Source organism: Neodiprion lecontei, chromosome 5, assembly GCF_021901455.1.
Source record: "Neodiprion lecontei isolate iyNeoLeco1 chromosome 5, iyNeoLeco1.1, whole genome shotgun sequence".
In the NCBI taxonomy this organism is placed as follows: domain Eukaryota; kingdom Metazoa; phylum Arthropoda; class Insecta; order Hymenoptera; family Diprionidae; genus Neodiprion; species Neodiprion lecontei.
In genome coordinates, this window is record NC_060264.1 from 34,830,545 (window position 1) to 34,852,930 (window position 22,386).

Here is a 22,386-nt window from a genome sequence, read left to right on the forward strand (position 1 = left end):
CTTTTAATTTTGCTGCCTGTTTGTTCGCTTCACAAGCTCACGAACTTGTTCTATTTATTCTGTAACGCCCAGTTCGTTACAATATAAGTAAATATAGCTTAATCTACTCGAATAGTTGGACAAACAAACATCATCAGTGTTAATGAGAAAGATAAGTAAGTGATTTTCATTCGAAATTTTAATAGCTTTTTCAATTCTATAACCCGACCAGTACAAGTTTCAAATTCAATCCCAAAATTTGTTACACAACGTCAGCGCTATTGAAGTCAACTAATTTCAGCCATTTTTAATCCGATTTCTTCTTGCGAAAATTACTAGGCGCTTTGCGCAAAATGGTTAAAAAGAAATCGGCCGAATTTACCTCTAGTCAATGAATACGTGAAAAAAATTGAAGCGAACGAAAAAAAAATCAAAAAAAAAAGCAATCTTCCGTTGAATCGAAATCACATGAGTGCGCGAATCGAATGAAATGGAAACTGCGGACCAAGGCAAAACTTGCCTAAAGAGCTTTACAGAGATTCCGAAAACTCAACTTCAGGCTAACCTGGAGCTTCAGGGTTTTGCCCCTTTTTCTTCTCAACGTCGTGCAGAAAGCTTGTTATATCCACTGACCTGCGTAATCTACCCGTCTCTTTATTGCGTGACTGCTTATCAGATTTTCGCCTCGCGATCAAAAGATCGTAGATTTCGTCGACGAGATAATTGCCTTGATTCGTTATACGTACATGCTTATCACTAACTTGTGTCGCTATTTTTCGTATACATCGTTTCTCGTTCTGTTTTCCCACGCTGATTTAATTGCTCGTTCATCAATTTCCAGCAATAATTGACAAAAAATCCTGTTTATGACTCGATAATACTGGAGTTTTCTTCAAAGAAGTGAGAATTCTGTGAAGCATATTGAGTACTACGTTCTAAATTATTAATATTCACGTTAGATTGAACGCTTGTAACGTAAGCGAATTTACAATTATTTGTTTCACTGTACCGTGGATTTATACATATGTCTCATAAAACCTACGTCTGAAGGAAAATTAAATCAAGAGTTAATAATATCGTTATTGCGTGCCGCAAATCTTCCCGAGTGATTCGACAAACACCCCCGCAGTATCTCGTGGGGGTTTCCGAACTGAAAATGTGGGCACGACAGTACATGAAAGGAATGTTATTACGCGTGATTGGAGTCCTCGTCGAATGAACGGAGGAATGAATTCGTAGAAATGCCAGTGAACTAAAAATCAGCTTATCGAACGTAACCCCGATATTTCATTTCCCTGAAGACATAAGGAGCAAAATGAGAAGCACAATAACGTAATTTGTTTGAATACTTTTCCCAGCAACAAAAGACACCGCAGCTTTTGATCGAGCATTAAACAATCTTTATTTCACATGAATCATTCTTGTTATAGATATATGTTCAGAAAGATGCAAGGATATAAAGAGTAATGGTCGCATAGAACAGAATAAGAAAATAATAGTAAAAGAAAACATGAACACCAAGAGAAAGAGCAGTAGCTTCTTTTGTCCAGTTGTTTTCCTTCCTTTTTTCCCGTCCCCCGTACTAATTACACACGGCACGAAATCTCTGAAGAGAAATTAGTTGGGACTTTGTACCCTCGTGTTTGCTTAATGGAGTCGTAAAAAATTTACGGGATCAACGCTTGTGTAGTGCAAGTAACAAGAGAATGCTTAGATTCTCTAGTAATTTTTTTGTTCCCCAGACCGTTTCACTTTTTCACACGCTGCATTTGGAATTTTTGCATCGCTTCAGTTTCATCGAGATCAACGAGGCAGATAAAAGGGGTGGGGGTTGTTCCATCATTTTCGTAGAAAATAAAAGAATGACCAGATAACGACGAGAAGTTTACCTCGTTATTTCACTCGAGGCGATGACCCAGGTGGGCTTGAGGTAAACCGAGGGGAGGGTTGAATATGCAAGGAAGAAGGATGTCCCGTTGTAACGTCAGCCCAAGAAGACAAAAGGAGTTGGTGTAAATCAGGAAAGTGACGTTCGCTCCTTGCCCGATCCCACCGCTGGCACCAAAAACATTCCACTTTTGCGATTTTACCCCACGAGCCACGCTGTTTTACCATCTTTTTATTTCCATCTCAACGTATATTTTTGCAGGTATAAATTTTCCCACGACTTCTCTTCTGCTCCTTCTTCGCGCCCAGACAGCAGAGACTGGAAGGTCCTTCCGTATTTTCAGGGTATCCTCTTTTCAGCCTGCGAATCTACAAACGTGTACGACTATATACACACGCGCCGGCATATCTACCCACCTACATAACAGCGAGTACTCTACGAAGTAACATATGTAGAAGTGACGATGTAAATTTCACCCTTCACCCCTGGGGCCTCTTCTCCTCTGTATTCCTTCCTCTTACTCGGCGTGTGAAGCCCTTGGCGAATTTCCATCCAGAAACACGAGGACCATCGCCTTATCTTTTGTCTCCAAATAATTGTTTCCCACACCCCTCGCGCAGCTAGGTTTACGGAGAATACACACATATATTAGGGTGCCGCGCAAGCCTCCCTGTCAAAATTATTATTTTTTATTTTTCCTCTCTCTTCGCGCCGCCTTTGCTACGCCACTCTTCAGCGGCGGGAACCCGGGATGCCGCTGCTCGGAATGAAAATTGTTGAAACGAGGTTCGCGCGTTCTCCGAATCTCTAAAAAAAATTTCAACTACACACCGTGACAGTCTCAGAGAACCGAACAATCAACTGCGCAAGCGTCGAATTTCTCGTCTATTTGAACAGGCTGGCCGATTCTGTCTAGTTTTGAGTTACGAGGTTAGGTTGACTTTAGAGAGGGTAAGCCTTCGATGGTCTAAAATCATACCTATTTTAAGGAGTTGTTTTTCAAGAAAATGAAAACACTTGGAGCAATTTGATGTTAGGGCTTTATCATTTATAGTTTTAAATACATTTTAAAAAATTTTCATTGAAATAAGTTACAAAAAATGGCAGCTTTTGGATGTTCAGTTTCACGAGTCTGTCACAGTGTATCGTGGCTTTTGTTCTTCATAAGCTTGAAGTCAATTGATCGCGGCAACTTTTCCCTCATTCCTTACAATCTGTTATTTCTTATAGCCAATCACTGACGAAGTTAGGTGCGGTGAACAAATATTTGTCCTGAAAAAGCAAAGATCTAATATCCTCTTCGCGAAGATGTATTTTTTCTCTCGTTAGCAAACCTACAGTCTCCGTTCAGCTTTTGCGCGTACCCTATATATGTTTTGGTTGGGATTATCGCTGGATTATCCCTCTCCTCCAATGCTACGTTCTTCTTACCGATTTTTTGTCCGCTTCTTTTTTCCTCCTTTTCGTTAGTCTCGACATTTCTCGCGCAAATCCTGTTTGAAGAGTAGAAAATTTTTTTCTAAATATATTCGCACGTCGCACCGTGTCAGCGGTGACGAGAGGAGATTCAATAAGAACTAGAGAAAAAAAAAAAAAAAAATTCCAAAAGAATATACAGTCTGGTGAGAAAGAAACGTAACCTGCATATCGTTTGTTTAAATTTCAGCTTTTGCAAGGCCAGCGGTGATTTCTCACGCTTATGGCCGCGCCTGCAGACAAGCCCTGAAAGGATAAAAATGAAAAACAAACCCCAGCTCGCTCTCCGCGCTGTTGTTATATGTGTACCTACTTTCCGAACTATAACGGCGATGCGGATTTTTTTTTTGTTGCAGAGAAAATTCGCCGATGTCGTTATTCGCCCGATTTATATACAAGAATAAGGGATGTTTACTCTGCGGGTGAGTTTAAGCTTCTTAAAAATGGATTCAAGTTGCCCTCGAAACGTCCCTCGGCGTTTAAGGAAACCGTTGTTGTACCCTCGAGGCACCCTTGATTCGCCCTTCTCACAAACCTCAGGCGAAATTCGTGCCGCCGTGTAGGCACGCACCTTACTACCCACCCGGAGGCGTAAAGCATCGAGGCTAGGTCTACATCTGGGTGAAATTTCACAGGTTAATTCTACGGAGAGACGACCCGTCGTTACATGGAGTACACTACCTACGCGTATTCGTTTCACGATGAAAATTCACCAAATTATTCAAGCGCAGCTTCACAATTCAGCGATGAAAAATAAAATTTTACCGGACAGAATTGAGCGTTTTTTTCTTTTTTTTTCCGCCCCGGTAATTATAAATTCCGGTTTGATATAAATACTTGATATCTAAAAAAAAAAAAAAGAAAAAGATAGCGTAAGATAAAACCTTAACTGGTGTATAAATAATTTTAACACTAATTTATATTCAACACGCAGACACCTGTAACTTGAGCTCGTACAACGTTCAGCATATCTAGTTGCATTCGCAGCGGGGTGAAAAGAAAAAAAATTTAATTAGAGTTAAAAAAAAAAACGTGGTCCCGAGATTCTTGATTCTACTGAATAAATTAATCAAGATGTAATGTACGTGATTGGAATTATGCGGCTAGCTAGTAAAATTCCTGTGTTCTTTTGTTTCTCATGCACAGAACTACGAGAAAACAAAACAATAGAAAAATATCATATCATATATATTTCCGAATTGACCACGAGTTTCTTCTGTCGCAATCTTCACGCTTTTGGTCTCAAGTTTTCCAGCGTTTCACTTGTGCAACAAGCCAACACTTTATGCATGTATAAAGTATAAAGTCCAGGCTCGTGCAGAAGGGACGAAGACTTAATCTCGGGGTCAAAGTTCGCCGACCTCATTTGTGTGATTTTATGCAACCTGTTCGTAATATGATATCGCAAGGAACAGCGAGCGTTGCATATTAAACGCTCACACTTATCCGATCGCATGACTGTGCCAGCAATCTCTTTTCAAAACGTATACCTGGAAGCTGGTAACGATGCAAAGGAGGAGGAAGGACAAGAGGGGAGAAAAAAGGGTGGAAGAAATATTGAAAACGCTATATGTTTCGTTGCAAAATCGTTTCCCATCGTTCAGCGTGGATCGTATATTGTTCGATCGATGTTCAAACATCAGATTCTGGTCCATCATTTATTATTTTATGAAAACGACGAAACAAGATTATCGAAATACACGAGCGAAACTTGAATCGTCGTTATTTACGGTAGGACAAATCCGAGATACCGTATTTTAGTTTCTGAAATTTCATCCAGGATACAGTCAAACGCAGGGATGAAATTTAAGACAAACTTTCGCGATAACAAACAGATAACAGCCGTCTTTTATCCGAGGGTATATTTCTATCTAACAAGTTTTTCCATTTAAATGTTTCCCGCAAACGATTAGGCGCGTAACGGACGATATATAATGACAATCGATGTCGATTTATGCGACGCCATATTCCCCAGAATTGAAGGGAGGAGAGTCGAACGAAAGAAAGACAAAATGATCCGAACTATCGCTTGAAATATGTAACATCTGATCGACCTGTTTATTTTTTCAACTTTTTTCAAACTCTTACAATCAGATCTAGAACCATAAATTTTGTTGATGGAAATGAAGGAGGTAAAAAACGCTTTTAAATTTTTTTCAGACGTTCCAGATCCGCCAGGGCGGCCGTTGATAATGGCTTTCACATCCCGTTCGGTAAATCTCTCATGGGCAGCGAGTGCAAACTCGCACAACAACCCGATCTCCAATTACGTCATCTACATTCGGTGAGTGAGATAATAATTTAATCATTCGAGGATTTATTTCTATGCACAAAAGTGCCGGGGGTGCAAACCTCCACTCAATTTATGCGCATACACGTTCGCAGGAATATTACATGTACGCATGTATACCTGCGGCCCAACAGGCGGATAATTTTCTTCCGATACAAGGTACAACAAACCTCCAGGGATTTATTGTCACGGGAAAAAAGAACCAGAGGCAAAGAATTTATCGCTTTGCGCAATTTCGCCCTGCAGTCCTATCTGCCTGCGATAATGAAAACCGTGTTTAGGAATGTGTACGCATCAATAACCAATACGTCTCGGGTCCCCGCTGATGAAAATTCCTCTGATAAACTCAGGATTTTCAAACACTTTGGAAAAATAATTTAGAGCCTTGCGAACCGTGAACTGTGTGATTTTTCTACGTAATGTAAAATTTTCCTATAATTTTTCACGCGTAACTACCAAGTATCGAGATTCAAATTCGTCAAATTCTCAGTGGCTGGTCAAAATATCCCAGTCACAAAATCTCCCCAATAAAATTCTCAGCACAAAGTCCTCCCGTACAAGATTCCTGCTGAACGAAATCTCCCTTGAAACCCCCCCCCCCCCCCCCCCCCCCCGTGCCTTACGAAATCATGGGGGAAATTTTGTGGAGGGGGGATTTTGTGCAGGGGAATGTGGCCCGGGGGAATTTTTTCGATGAGGGATTTTTTCAGAGGGGATTTTTAAATAAACCATTTTTTCTCTATCGCTAAATTATTTCCTTTCGGGATTCCTGAAACTTTTCCCAGTAGGAATGGTTTTTTTTTTTTTTTTTTTTATGCTTCGAAAATTCTCGCCTCAAACCGAGAAGCATTTAGTATATCTTTAGCATATTCAATTGGGCTGTAAAATTGATCGATTGATTGGAAAAAAGGATTGATCGATTGATCGTAAAAACGATGAATTGAAACACCGATTGGTTGAAAAAATAATCGATCGATGTCTACGATTAATCGTTTAATCGCAGTAAAGAGAATATTCGTCGGGAAACTTGCATTAGATTAAGCAGTTCTAGCGAGGGCGCCGGTAGAAGCATCCGGAGAACGCACTCGCTTAATATCAATTCCGCACTTAAATGCTTTGGTGAAGAGGCGGCTGGGCGAAGCGAAGTGAGGCGAGGCGAGACGCGGCGCAACACTATCTCGTCAACTATTAAAGCAGCCCCTAATTGCTCGTACGTGGAACAGGGGTGATTAATGACATTTGCTCGAGGACTCTGTGTACACGCCGAACACGGTGTGCAACGGCGATGACTCTGACGTCGGCGAGATAATGCCCTCGAGAAATCTCGATCGAATATCTATGGTTATGTACGTACATACCGATTTGCACACGTGCGGAGTGTTTCCAAGCAAACGACGCAGTATACTGGGTTGCCTACCGCCAAGGGGAACAAATATCGGTAAAACAGGCCTGCCGAGTTATCGCGAGTCAGCTGGAACTGCCCGTGTTGCCAAGTTGTATGGATTTGGCCAAGCGGTTGTTTCGTAGTTTATAACCCATGCCGAAACGTTCAGAAAATCGCGTTCCGGCGTCACGTTAAAGTTAATATACGACTTGACTTGACTGATGTGATAATGACTCGGTCGTTCTGTTTTACCGATATTTGTTCCCCTCGGTGGTAGGCAATCCAACATACCGCGGCGTTTACTTGGGAAGATCCTGTATAACGTAGCTCTGACTTGTGCAAGCGGCATGATTTTCCGCAATCTCCATTACACACTGCAGATTGCAGGTCTCCTGCTGGAACGAATCCCAAGGATTTGCCGCCCAGTCAGCGCATGACGTCTTTTCATAAACCAGCTACTACAAAAGCATTAACGGGGAAGAGAATACAAAAGAGATGTCGTGGGGCTTTTAGTGTACGTTTCGGTATATCTAACTATTAAAGAGACGAAGGAAGAAGTGGAAATTGAGAAAGGGGACGGGATCCTTCTTTCTCATGGTTTAATTCTAGTACCGTATATCTCATATCTGCGTTAGGAAATATAATTAAATATTTTATTAACTTACCCAACTGGAGCACACACATATATATCCGTATAACTATGTATATATGTATATATATACATATAATATAGTTATACGGACTGGCCGAGAAAATCCATGCTCGTCTGCGAGGCTTGACTTAATTTAAAATTTCTTAGCTAGACTGCCGCCGCCGCTACTGCAGCTGCACAGCATGGGCTCATAAAGCTGCATTGCTGTTTTGTTTTTTGTTCGATTCAGGTTTTTTTATTTTTATCATTTTCTTCCCCGTCCTTTTTCGCTCCGGTTAATTGTGAGATATTTTATTTCCATTCCCCTTTCTCTACTTCTCATTCTTGTTCTTATTATTTCACCCACTTCTTTTTCTTCCGTAGTCTTCCTTTATAGGTATGTATAGTCTGAGTATTTTTTCTTTTTATTTTCAATATTAAGCCGGAAATATATTCCGGAGTCCTGAATACGTGGGGTGGTTATTTTTATTTTCCTTCACAAATAGAGCCGGGTGCAGAGAGCCGAGAGAACGCGTTTTGTTGGAAATCTTTAATCATGTTTTTCACGGGGATAAGCCGGGATGATAAGTTGCGAGAAATATATCAGGGAATGTCGTTAGGGGTCGCCAAATATTGGAGTTTCCCTGAGAATTTTTCTTCCATATTCTCTCCTTCTCATTCCGTCGAGGGTTACCTTCTCTATTCTCTCTGCCTTTCTATCCCTCTTCAACACACTCAAGCTCGATTTTCTGTCTTTCGCTACACCCGGGGTAAAACTATTGTAATACTTCAGGAAAGTTGGGAAAAATATTAGTTTTATAGTAAAGTTTCTAGCCAATGAGTTTAATTTGACCACTGGAAAATTCTTACGGGGAAAGTTGACGGTTAATTACCTCGTAATGAGCAGCCGTTATAACGGAGTCTGGCTGCTAATCAATGCTCACACTCACTCTCGCAGTATACCCAGAGCTGGAGTAGATAAATCAGTCACAGATTTTGATTTTTACATACATAAAGATATACAAATATGTGTTTTTTTCTTTTGTTTAAACGATTGCTGCGGATTGTAATTTAGAGATATTTCAACATCATACAAATACACGAAAATGGAATCTTGTCGTAAAAAAGAAACGTCATTATCGACAACCTTGGTAGCATGAATATTTTCTGCAAACTTCTTCACTTTACTTTGTGTTTCTTTTTTTTTTTTCTTCTTATTGCGCACGGCTTTTTCTGAAATTTCGTACAGAATTTGTACGAATTATTTTGGGATTAGATAAGAAATTGATGACCGAAAAAATATTTGAACAATAATCGGTAGCTGGACAAATATTTATACAGTAATGTACATTGAAGCCTTCCCTTTCCGGCTAACTTGTTTCCAATCCGAAACAAAATGCGAGTACGATTCTATACGAATTCCAGTCATTCATTGGCACATAATTAATATAGAACCGAACTTGCATTTTGTTTCGAAGCGAAAGCAAGGTAGCCGGAAGGGGAAGGCATCAATGAACATTACTGTACATACTAAAACGAATGACTCAACAGAAATTAGTACAAGCGTCGATAACTGAACTAGAATTTGGACAAAAACCAACAGTTAGGTGAAGAATTGGGCAAAAAATTATAACCGGAATGGATAAAAATGGAAAAGGCACAATTAATTGTAGCAGAATAAATTTCTAAAGAAGAGAAAGTAAGAGATGGATATCGAATATTCGTTGTAATGTGTTTGAGGGTCGTGAAGAGCGAGACAAGATTTCCATGGTATAGGGGTTGCATCCTGCAGTTGAGAGAGGCACGAGACTGAGAACAAAAAATGGCCTCGATCGGATCATCGATAAATTTGGAATCCGGTAAGGAAACTTTGATCTGAAAAGGGTGGAGGAGTAGACATTTTAGTTTCATTTGATCTTCGGTGGTTCTCCGACAATTGATAGCATTCATTCGGATATTTTAGGAAGGGCCCAGAATCGCTTAACGGAAAGCTAGGTCATCTCCTCCACCTCCTCCTCCTCCTGCTCGACACGATTCCTTCCCCCTTAAAGGATTTCTGACCTCACCGAAGCTCTTTATTTCCTGTATGAAATCCAGAAAAGCGAATCTCCCTCCTAAATTTCGTTATCGCACACCCAAACCCATAGATTAATTCTAGAAGAATCAGTCTCAAACTCATCCTGTAGTTAGTCCTGCGTCCTCCATTCAGCCCTCGCACATCCTTTTTGAATGCTACAATGCGATATTGCTTATTGGCAGTTCGGCTGCGGGATTCCACGTTCGAAATATTACTACCCTTACAAGATCGTCAAGGCGATCGTGACGTCGTACCAATGACTCTTCTTGCAAGGAAGGTATCCCAGGTCCACCTCTTCGATTTGATTCCTTTCGTAATATGTTACAGTGGACTAGAAACTAAGCGACACGTATTTTTTTTTACCTGCCACTAAACAATTCAAGGGGGTGAAACTACCCTTCAAAGTTGGGCATGTCAAGGGACGATTTGGCAGTTGTTTTTTTTTTCTCTTTAATGGATAAAATTACATTGTTCATTTCTCGTTATGAGAAAACTTTTCCAATTGGATTGGTTAAAAAATATTATGTTCTTGTAAGTGAAACCGCCAAATCGCCTTTTGACATGCCTTACTTTGTAGAGTGGTTTCACCTCCTCAAAGTGTCAAGTGGTAGGTGAAAAGAGTACACGTCGCTTAGTTTTCAGTCTACTGTAACATATTACAAAAGACATCAAGTCGCAGATATCAACCTGGAATACCTTCCTCGTTAGTTTCGAGAACGAAAAAATTTCCACGGCTACCTGAAGGAATTTCTCGCCGAGTTCGGCGCTGTCTCGGCTTAAAATTTCAAACGAATTAAACGCCCGCGTCGTCTTGTTCCCGCAGTTACTTCACCCTACAAGCCCTGAGGGACGCCGCGTTGAATGTTAGCCCTTTCAAGGGTCTCCAGCAGCGGAGGGATTCCGGTCGAGATAAATTAGGCTGATCCGTTACTCCGGAGGTCCGTCTGCAGCGGCATGTCTACATTCACAGCTATACGAACGCTCTTTGAACTCGAGTAAATTGGCTTCGTGTTAAATCATTTTACGTTCAAGACGGACGCACCTGCAGATTTTATAATCCGTTCGCGCTTGGGACTGGCGTTGTTTAATTTATTTGAGCAGAAGAACGGGTGCAAAGGCCCGAGACTGATCCATAGATTATCTGTCACTCCGCGCAAGTTTGAACTCGGCAGAGGATGGAGGGAGCAAAAAATTAAGCACAGTTCGATGGTCGACGCGTTCCGCTCAATAAAAGGGGTTTTAAACACTCGACTAGGTAGCCGCGATAAAGTAAGCATTTAAGCGCGTCAAATAAATCTTCCTCAAGCTTGTAAATCACCTGGTTCTATACGCGAAAGCTCTAGTTTCGACTCCGCGAATTTTACGTAGGTAGGTAGGTAGGTATATAAGAGCGCCTCTGCCCGCCGACCTACGGGATCTGTAGTCGCGCTCGTGACTTATCGGCGCACACAGTTTGCGCGCAGCTCTTACACACCCAGGCTCGCAGGCAATAAAATTCCCCATGCATCACCGTCGAGGGTTGAAAACAGGCTGATGAACGATCGGCCTCCTCGCACCGCGAGCCCCTTCGGACCTCAAGTTCAACCTCCGAAACCGCGACCTAACAGCGCCCTCACTCCCGCAGCAGTGACATTCTTTACGCTCCTCTTCAGCTATTATTTCATTCGCTAACGAGCTCTGTCAGCTCCCGCCATTTCCTCTTCGACCCCGCGGTGCAGGAGTCATCCTTTTCCACACTGTATGCTCATCCTGGCGCTGCAGTTAGCCTCCTGCACGCTGCTTCCAGTTGGGTCACCGAAAAAACTTTACTGATTAATTTTATGGCGCTTTCTTCCTGCCTTGCTTACTCTCAATCCTTCCCGATGATCGATCGATGTTACGTGCAGGATAATCGTTATTATACACACCGAGAGGAAATGGTGAAACTTGATTAACGTCATGTCGTACTCCTACCTTTACCGACCGAGCAAACTCCCCCATTTTCCTACATTGAATGAACAAACGCACAATGTTGAATGAAAACAGTCTCACGATAGCTCGTTTTGACTCTTTAATATTTCCAGAATGGCAATGCGTATCTCAACTATGCACTTTTTGGTCCCTGAAACGTGAGAAATGTGGAAATAGTAACAGGTGTTAAAAAACCACACATTTTTTTGACGATTTTCGAGATACGAATGACTCTTCTGAATGTGACTAATAAAGAGCGATGCACCGTCAAAATTTTAACCCTTTTCGTTTGTTTGTTCGTTTATTATAGGGAGAAAAAGGGTGATTTGCTCGGTTGGTAAACGTAGGAGTACTACATAACCTTAAGTGTCCGACTGCGCAGGCGCAAGTTTTGTCCTACTTTCGTACCGGTTGGCCACCTCGTGTTTCAGCTGGCGAAACCGACTTTCGGAGGTTATTGTAGGTTATGTGGATTATCTTAAGTTGAGCAGATCTCAAACAATCGATGTAGTGATTTGAGAAGGCTCGGTAAACATTTATTACTAACTGACCGATGACCGATGACTGCTACCGAGTCATCATAACAACATAACTTCAATTCGTCTCTCGACACGGCAGAGTTTGACATCTCATGCCTCGTTTCGAGTAAGTTGGCTCCCCTGCCTTGCAGACGAAAATATTGTCGTTGTACGATCTCGCCGACCCACAAATTCCAATTATTTCTCTCATATTCACTCAGCCTGCAAATTTTCACCGTTTCGTCTATCTATAAACTTTCGTCGTATACCGTAGTGTAAACATCCGAAGATTGAAGTCAATCCGCAGCTCCTCTATTTTGTTGCACTTGATTCCGGCCGCCGATCTTCATCCAAGCTCCGAAGCAATCGCATTCAATGTCCTTCCGTCCATCCGTGCACTTCCAATTAATCGAAAGGGCGGTCCGCAATTTGCCATCAATGTGTAGATATATATACATGGTATACATATATATACACCGACACATACATAGAGAGACACAATATACAGTGCCGCACATGCAGCTGGTCCAGAAATCTGTGTCGGCGTCACCGAGTGTGTATGATCAAGGCAGCAGCATCGCAGTTTCATCCTACCGAATGCATTCGGTGTACACCGAACTCGTTCGAATAACGATGCAGCGCCGGCAATTCGAATATCGAACAATTCCGTTAAGACAGATTAATTGTGGGTGTGCGGCCAGCAGACACGCATCCAAGTGTTGGTATGCATTCATGGATCTATGGAGTGCGGGAATAATTATGGTGGCGTGTCCATAGTTCCCAATTAAAGTTCATCCATTACTCTCGTTACTCTACAGCTATAAAATCCACCTCCTCGTCAAAAAGCCCATTTTCACATGCATCTGCATAATCCGATATAATCGGCGCCGACATTTTCTCAACGGATGGCGCTGATGATCAGCACTGTGATTCTTATTGTTATCGTTATCATTATTATTATCAAGGGTATAAAAGACGCTGCCATATTTTATTCACCTGTAAAACGAGGTGCAAGGTGAACTGCAGCTCTTAAAACGGTTGACTGCTGGTGGGATGTCTTCGAGGAGACGGGGAAAGAGAGAGGGAGTGGGTAAAAAGAAAAAAAGGGGGGGAAAAAGGAAAGGGAAAGAAAAGGAGAGGAGAAAAAACGTGACTACGCCGAGATACGGCGAAGGTAATTCACCATGTATTTCCAAGACTTGGTGCTCAGTTGAAGACATCTCGAGCTGGAAGGGCCCTTCTCTCGTTCATCCCCCCCCCCCCTCCCGCCCCCCGCCACCACCTCGTCCCGCCGCTGCGCCTCTTACATTCTCTGGTGCTTTTTTAACCTCCCCTTCGCCTTATAGTCCGGCATAAAAAGTAGCGTCAATAAATTTGGAAGGAGGTGGACTGCATGCCTGACTGACTGCCTTTCGTTCCGATAGTTCATCACCCGCTGATCGATCAGAATTTTTTTTTTTTTTTTGTTTCTTACTTTGGAAACACGTATATTTCACCATGCTTGTGTTACATACTCTATTATACATGAAATACACATATTCAGAGTAAATGTATCTCCATGGCAGCTAATATTTGCATGGTAATTAAAAATCTATTACGTCAAATATTTGAGCGTGCACAATTAAAAATAAATCAAGGGCGGGAGGGAGGAAGGAATTTCAATTAATAACGTTATACTATCATCGTTGCATAACAAGCATTGTTAGAATTTTGTTATACATAGAAGATGATAACCCATTATTATCGAAATCCAACCGCGATGCTATAATGATGAAGTTTTTCGCTGACGGAAAAACAGCTGATAATGACAATGGTATAATGTGTGGTAATAAAGTGGCAGGTGTTGGTTATCGGTAAACGGAACGAATAGCCGCGAGATGGTCTGTCTGACTGCAGCGGATGTCGGAGATCTTGGAGAAGAGAGAGTGCCCGAGATGATCCTGAGGGAATCCGCTCTTCTGACCTCTCAGCTAATTCCGGAAATCCCGAGCTATTGCCATGTTTATGCGAGCGCTGTGCCCAACTCGGGAGAAACAAGCCGGCCATTTCAAAGATTAGACAGAAAACTTAATTATAAAGATTCTGATTGGCTGGACGCTTCTGGGATTTGTTTTTCGAGCACAGCTATCCGCGATCCTCCTCGACTCCTTTGTACTTCTACACCGCGTCCCCATTCACCTTTAACGCTATAGAACGAAATTAACCTTGTGTATTCTGACCTTATATCGATACTGGAAAAGCTCACCGCTCGTCTCTAATTTGTCCAATTTTTTCTTTTCTCTCTCTCTTCTTTTGACCCACACGCTATATCGCTTTGTCAAAAGTTTTATCTGTCTATCTGTCTATCTATTTATCCGTCTACCTATATGTCTACCTATCTGTCCACCTGTCTATCTATATGTCTGTCTATCTATCTATCTATCTATCTATCTCGCTCACACACTATCTCGCCCTCTCAAAAGTTTTATTTGTCTATCTATGTATCTATCTATCTATCTATATGTCTATGTATACGCCTACCTATCTACCTGCCTATCCGTATGTCTGTCTAACTATCCATTTATCTATCCACTCGTACAGCTACATGCCTGCATAACAATCTATTTCCTCTATCCATCTGTCCGTATATCAATGTATTTAACAATCTATCCGTCTGTCTGTCTATCTATTTGTCCGAACTTTCCTTTTCATACGCGCTCGCAATGAAATTTTTCATCCATTAAGCTTGTACGACTGGGTAAATACGTACATTCTGCACGTCAAAATATCCGTTGCTGTTCGTACACTTTGTTTTTCATGATGCATGTTCGATCACCGCGTGAGAGAGATTTGACAACGCTGCGAAATGTTTGTCGAACAATTTTGGTTTATTTTTCTCGTTTTTTGGGTAGATTCTGGTTTGTCGTGTCCAACTGGTTCGACGTGCAACGTACCGTGAAAAACTACAAACCAAATGCATACAAACGAGTACATACGTATTCGCGAATAATTAATTTACATCCCGAAACGCGCGGCTCGCGTTTCAACTTTTTCCTGTCAACTACTCAATTTTCATTTTTATCCGGCCACACGGCTGCTGGATGCTCTTAATTTGTTGATTACGGCTCCAGTTGTTATGGTCACCGACAGTTATCGACGGTGAGTATCGCTTTACAAAATCGAATCGGATTCCTAATCGATGCTGGCAGTACGGTAGTAGCAACGGCTGATTTTATTTCTCGTTCACACAAACTGCCATCGGCAGAGTGATGGGAAAACAACAAACTTCGCATCGATACAACATTACCCACGCAGAATACATATTCTGCGAAACATAACCTTTGTTACACTTTCATTATTCTCCGTACTTATCACATTTTCATTCCATCAAAGAGAAAAGAGAATACCATTAATATCTTCGTCCAACCGAGGATTTCGCGACGATATGAAATGCCTTTATGTGCGGATAAATCCGTTTAAATTTCTCTCGCAGGCTACTGGCAGAATCAGGGATCACTCGCATCTATCCGCTTACGGTAATGAGTCACGACTAGCCCTTCGACGTTTAATGATAATTTTCGGATATCAAACAGACCGTCAGAATTATCGATAATACGTAACGGTATATACGTAGTTACATATATATATATATATATGTATGCGAGCATCACGTGTGTGCATCCGGGATCGAGTTTGCTTTTAACGGTGATGCAAAATTTATCACCCCCTTTCCCAATCCGCTCCCCCCTCACGCCTGCCTGCATGGAATTATCTGATTTAATTCAATTTTCGCCAATTGATTTTTCCCCCGCTGATTTTCAACAGGCAATTATTATCTGCTGAGCGTGTGTGTGTATATATATATGTATATATAATTCATGCTCGTTCCGGAATATGATCTCCACTACGGACAACATACATCGATCAACTGCATTCGCTCAAACGAAGATCCTCGTTCAACTTTGAACGAACTTTGCTGTACGTATTATATAATAGATAGTCGCGATCGAGGATCTCAACTTGAGCGGAGGTAAGAGGCTGAAAAAAAGAAGTAAAAAAAGAACAAGATCACTCCAATTTCGTTATAACGAAAATGTTGAGATCTTTCACGGTTGTTAATCAAAACGAATTTGAGGATGTTCAGGCGGTACGGCTCACGTGAAAATAAGTCGTGCAAAAAAATAATAAGACCAGGCGTTACGAAGTTATACTCAAGTTCATTAAATTGAATATTGCGATGATTGGAAGAATCTATTCGCAGTATCAAAATTGAAGTAAAAAAGGTTCAGTGTATACGGTTAAAGAAATAAAAAAAGTAAAAAAAAACTAGTATGTTCGTTCGATTTCACTCTACGTTGAACAACGCGTTTCGGAGCGAAATCTGTACAGCTAGAACCTTATTATACCTATAACTGCAGGAAGTCGAAGAAGTTGTAGAAGTAGCGACAAATCCGTGCCAATATCGCTCCTCGCTATATACCGACGTGTATAATATAACCTACTGCAGCCGGTAGAGAAGCTTACGGTGATTATCTTTGACTGGTTCAGCTCTGCGGTTAGTTTCTCCCGGTAGGATTATCTCCAGGTCTTCCACGACTCCCGATATACAGCGGGTGTGTTGGTGGGTGGATATGCACCCATCCACCACATCCTATGTGTATTCATGTATATAACCTGCACTGTACAATGTAACGGCACGTACACACCCTCCGAAATCCCCGTTACGCGTACTCCGAGTACCTACGTCGATATTATCTTCGAGTAATAGTTTCGTTCGGGGTTACATTTGAATGCGGACAGAATTTCGAATGGCGTTGGCGCTCCTTTGGCCCGGTGATCACTGGCGAAAATTTATATTTCCGAAACCCAGATAAAAATTTCTCAACCGAATTTGCACGCGCGACGTGAAGTTTTTTTCCTTTTTTTTGATCGAGAATACAATGAAAAATTCTGATAAATGCTTGTACACTAATTTCCTAAACGGAATGTGAGTTCTTTGCAAAAAGGAGATGCCTGAATGATTAAAACTTTTACGTAAATGATACCGAACGGTACTTTCACACAAGTGTAAGAAAATGTTATACATTTCTGAAAAAATTGTTGATTCTTTTTTTTTTTCTGTCTTCAGCAGAGAACGTTAATGTGATTCAGAGAACGCAAGAAATGCAATATGCTCGCGTTTTATCAAGTATCTCGTATATTCGCAGCACGCGTTACTTCGTATATGTCATAAATTTTCGCACGTCATCTTATTTGAGAAAGATTCTAACCCCTTAGTGACGTTGACTAGGGACTTTTGCCTTGAACGAGCATTGCCTGACTCCCGCTAGATGGCGAAGGAATCCAGCGCCTAGTGAGATTTACTAGTAATATTTGCGTCGAATGATAATTGCGTAACTCCCGCTAGATGGCGAACCGGCGCCGCGGGGATTCTCGCTAGAAGTATGCGGGATTTAAAAACGCTGAACGATATTCTTTAAGCGTTAATCTCCGTCGTTCGGAAATTCCGTGAATCCTGCAGATTGCAGTCAGATTTATGCGTGTCATATATAACATCGGGCACTAGTGCAGTAAAGCATTTCGTGCTAGCCAGGGCATAAATAACGTGAAATTACGCCCTAGTTAGGTATATAAGCAGGAAAAAATCCCCCCCAGGAATTCTGCAACAGGGGCGCCCAGCAGCGAATAGTGGCCATGGCATAGGTATACGTCAGATAATAATTGTCATAAACCGAAAATTATGTGCTGGAAGTAACCTGACAACCTTCCTTTTCCTAGCTGCCCGAGTTTCCAGAATTTTTCCATTCTTTCCCCTATCTCTGTCCTTTTCTCTATCCCTCTCTCTCTCTCTCTCTCTCTCTCTCTTTCACTCTCAACGATTTATACACGATCCCGTGGAGTTTTGACGATGCCTATAAGAGGGAAGATTGATCGCCAATGGGGGGTCGAAACGAGGGAAAGAAATTGTTTCTTCTCCTTCCCCCTCTCTCCTTCTATTCAGTTCTCAGCTTTTTGTTAAACTCCTCGTTACAGCAATTGCTTGAAGGTAATAGCTGTACGGAGAGCAAAAAAAAAAAAAAAAAACTGCACAATATTTGGGAATATAGATGAAGTACTAACAATAACCTGTGTAACAGAATTATTTCGAACGAATTTCTTCCGGAACAACTGGGAGATGGAGAGTTGAATCTTCCGGTGTTAATAAACCTTTAAATACACCGTAATTCGTTTCCTATACAGGTACGTGTATATGCACGGAGTTATGTGTATGTGTATAGAGTACGTATATACCTGCAGCTAAACGGGAAGGAAGATATACACTCGACCTTTAACTTTTAACGACCATTCCGTAAACAAAACTCGAACGTCAGTAAATATAATTACTATAATTAAAGGCAAACATATACTCATTATTTGCCTTTTTCCGGGGTTAAAAGTCCCGCGGTGTGGGCTCGTTTGATTTATTTATACAACTCCTGCGGCAGCTCACGGCGTCCCGCGTTTCTTTAATCGGTCGGCTTAAGCTTGTTAAGAAACCTCGCGAGGTGAAATCAATACTTTTCCCTTTACTTTATGACAAGGTGGTCGCGCTTCAAGTATTTGTCAAATTTTTCTAATCGTAAGTTAGAATTCTTTCCTTAAAAATGACTATTAAAAATAAATATACTTGAAATGTGAACAAGAGCTTCGATGTCGATTTTTTTTACTTTGAATCACTTTGAAGTGGCAAAAAATCTAGCTTACTCGATCTAGTATCTTTCACTCTATAGTATTCTACCAATTCTACCCCAACAGTTAATTTTTCAACATTAAACCGATCTAGATTTTCATCAACGAACAGCATCATTCGATTGATTGAGGAAAAAAACCTTTTGTCGTAAATTTCTGAGATGTACGCCTAAGGCGGAAAGTATTTATTTTCAACTTGCTAACCTTCTTCTTCGGAGAAAAAAAGAATATACACGTCGACGGAAGACAATCCATTACACCGAGACTGGGTGCAGATTTTTTTTTTTTTCTTTCCACTTTTTATCAATTAATTTATTTCTTGTTCCGAATAAGCGAAGTTACGTTCCAAAGTCGTTTCTGTACTTTAAATACGGCGGCGGGTAAGCATCTGTATTTAAGTGAAAACAATTCGAAAACCTCGATTAGTATTAGGACACCCTAATTTACGTTCGGCAAACGGATAAATAAATGAAGAGAAAAGGAAAACAAAGAATACGAAAATATAACAAAAATACTCGTTTTCCTCTTTCAGCAGAACGCGTGGAACGAGGGCAGGGAATAAGTACCCACTGTTTCCTTATTCATTATTTTCAACAAGTTGAAAGCTTTTCCCAATTTTGTAACCGCAATTATGGCGATACGAAGCTCTTCGAAATCCCGACTCGCGCATTCATCTCGGGGGGCCTATCAAACTTTTAAAGTTTACTTATATTTGTTATAACATCGCCCCGTGCAAACCGATCAATAAAGTAATCTAAAATTCTCTCAATGTTTTTGATTAAACAGCATAAATTATACATTCAATCCGTTGAGCGATTTCAACTTTTTACTCCTGTAACGCGTGTGTATCTATATTGCGTGTCATCGTGTGAGCATCGAGACAAATTAAGGATAAATCTACATCCCCACCGCCTGAATCAGAAGTTGGGTTAAGTTGGAAACCCGTTTTAAAAATTCGCAGAGATAAATGAAGTAGACGTGTTTAATTATTCCGAATACTCGTAATTACAGAACCCTATTCTCAAATTTTCGATACCTTAGCTTGTGGTATTCGAATCTGCCCAAATTCATTCCGATTACACGGTAGGAATGTTGTTTCATTCGCGTTCACTGTCATTTGCTAAAGAAACAATATTCCTGGCGATTTTTTCGACTATTTTCATCTCTTTTTCAAACAGCCGCACATTTCTCGACCCAATGTTTTGGCCTGAATTTTGAATCCGAAGACAGAATTTGATCATTTCCAAATCCAAGACGTTGGATCCAATATGGCGGATCCCATACGGCGGACGTAGAATCGAAAAAACTATCAAAATTCGATGACCGAAACTTGTTGCCCGGGGAGTTTCGGGGTTATACGAAGTAACAAAGTTGTAAACAAACCGTGACAGGGCTAGGAGATGTAAATTTTTGAAGTGTGACTGCGAAGGGTTAAACATATTAAAGACTTTTGAAATGAAAAGAAAACGAACAACATCGTAGAAAACGATGTTCGCGATAAGATCGCGGAGTCGTTCGGAGAGATAAGAAAAAAAAAAAAAAAACGAGCACAAAATTAGACAAGACTTTCATTTGCTTAATACAATTCGAAAAGTACTCACCTTATACTTCTCGCGTCGAGTTGGTTATGTATATAAATACCTCGACACTTAAGTGGATACAAAAGGGTGAAGATTCTCCGAGGTCGGAAAGCTCTTCTCTCAGCGGCTCGCCGTGTTCTGTAATAAAAGGTTCGCCAAGTGGTTAATTGCTCTTATTTAGTAGGATATAATCCCATTTACCACACGTTTTTGAACCCTTGCAATTATACAAGTGGGCTTTGAATCCCCGGCGCGAATGGGAATAATTAACAAAATTAGCGCCAGATCAAGCTGCTAATCCCATCCGATATCCTCCCGTATCAGTTAACCTTTCGGCTCCCGCGCAGCCTCCCAACGTTTTGCGATTCTTCCAGCGCCATTACGTTATATTTACCCGGGAAGGGTTATCAGTTTTCCAAATTTCACTTTTCTCGGTTTCTGTTTGACTCTTTTTTTTTTGGTTTTTTTTTTTTGGAAAATAAACTTCGAGACGAGGCAATCTAAGAGAGAGAGAGATAAAATGGAGGACGGAGGGGTGGGGGGGGGGGGGGGGGGGGGGGGGGGGAGGAAAACCCTGGAGGGATAAAATGAGAAAGGAGACTTTGCTGCTGCCCTATGCATCATCTGTAATTAAGAAATGCCACGCACTGTTCAAGTATTCCAGCCTTAATCCAGGGAAATGAAATTAAAAATTATGAAGAGGTCGGAGCGGGAGAAAGAAAAAAAAATTTAAGCTTAAATTTACCGCAACCCCGCACTTTTTCCCCCATTTTACTATACGATCAAAAAATCTTACTATATTACAAGGGAAGATCTAACGAATTTCGGCCGGCTTCTCAGGGTTAAAGTTCTCATTTTACTGCGATTTTTAAAGGTTCAAGGGGTTCGTGAAAACCACGTTAATCAATTTTTCTTGCATTCTCGAATCGAATCTTTGTCTTCAAATTTCTAGCACTTCCTGTCGTCGTCGTCGTCGAGAAAAAAAAAAAGAAAAGAAAAGTGTAACCTAGTATATTTTTCGTGTAAAAACGTCTGATGTTTCCAAATTTGAAATCTATTTTCAGCTAGATCCTCAGAACTTGACGAAAATTCTTATATTTCCGAAAAAGAAGAAAACAGTTTTCACGTTTATTTATTTTTGTTTTTAGTGAAAAATTGGACTTTTCGGAATGTGTCGCGAATTTATGCAAGTTGGACTGAAATCGGATCAAAGTTGAATCGTTATATACATATATATATAAACATTCCAGGGATCATGAATTTTCTGACGAGAATATATCATACATTTATTTCATCCCCCTCGTTTGAAATAATATTTTTCACAAAAATTAACAAATAAGCTACTTTCTTCGATTCGTCGTTTCAAGGCTGTTTTTGACGCTTTTTTTTGTGGTTTTGACCCATTGTCCGTAAACGGGACCTACGTGAAGTTAGCCCCCCATTTTGAGAAATCGGAATTTTCGAAAATTGTTCCAGATTGTTCTAAGTTTGTTCTACATTGTTCCAAAACTTAATATTGATAACTCGTGTAACACATTTGAAAAATGCTAAAAACCGTTTTTTGACCGAGCCCCCCACTTTTGAAAAATCAAACTTTTTTTTGTTGTTCTGGTTTGTTCTAGTTGTTCTAAACGATGTTCCAAAACAGTGAAGTCGTAAGTTCAATAGCGGGCCCACCAAAAGGGAAAAAGAATTTTTGACTAGCCCCCCACTTTTTGAGAATCCAACTTTTTTCGATTGTTCCGGGTTGTTCTCGTTGTACTGAACATTGTTCCAAAACGGTCGAGTCGTAAGTTCAATAGCGGGCCTACCAAAAGGGAAAAAGAATTTTTGACTAGCCCCCAACTTTTTGAGAATCCAACTATTTTGATTGTTCCAGGTTGTTCTCGTTGTACTGAACATTGT

General features: G+C 40.9%; 1 protein-coding gene across 3 annotated transcripts in view; it reads left to right on the plus strand.

Moving 5' to 3' along the window:
- The window catches only part of LOC107219709 (tyrosine-protein phosphatase 99A), a 330,930-nt gene that overhangs the window by 219,800 nt on the left and 88,744 nt on the right, over nt 1–22,386 (plus strand). For all 3 annotated transcript variants that reach the window (XM_046739670.1, XM_015658025.2, XM_046739671.1), the window contains exon 3: nt 5,504–5,627. In XM_046739670.1, the coding sequence (XP_046595626.1) occupies nt 5,504–5,627 (124 nt within the window). The remainder of the gene's footprint in view (nt 1–5,503; nt 5,628–22,386) is intronic.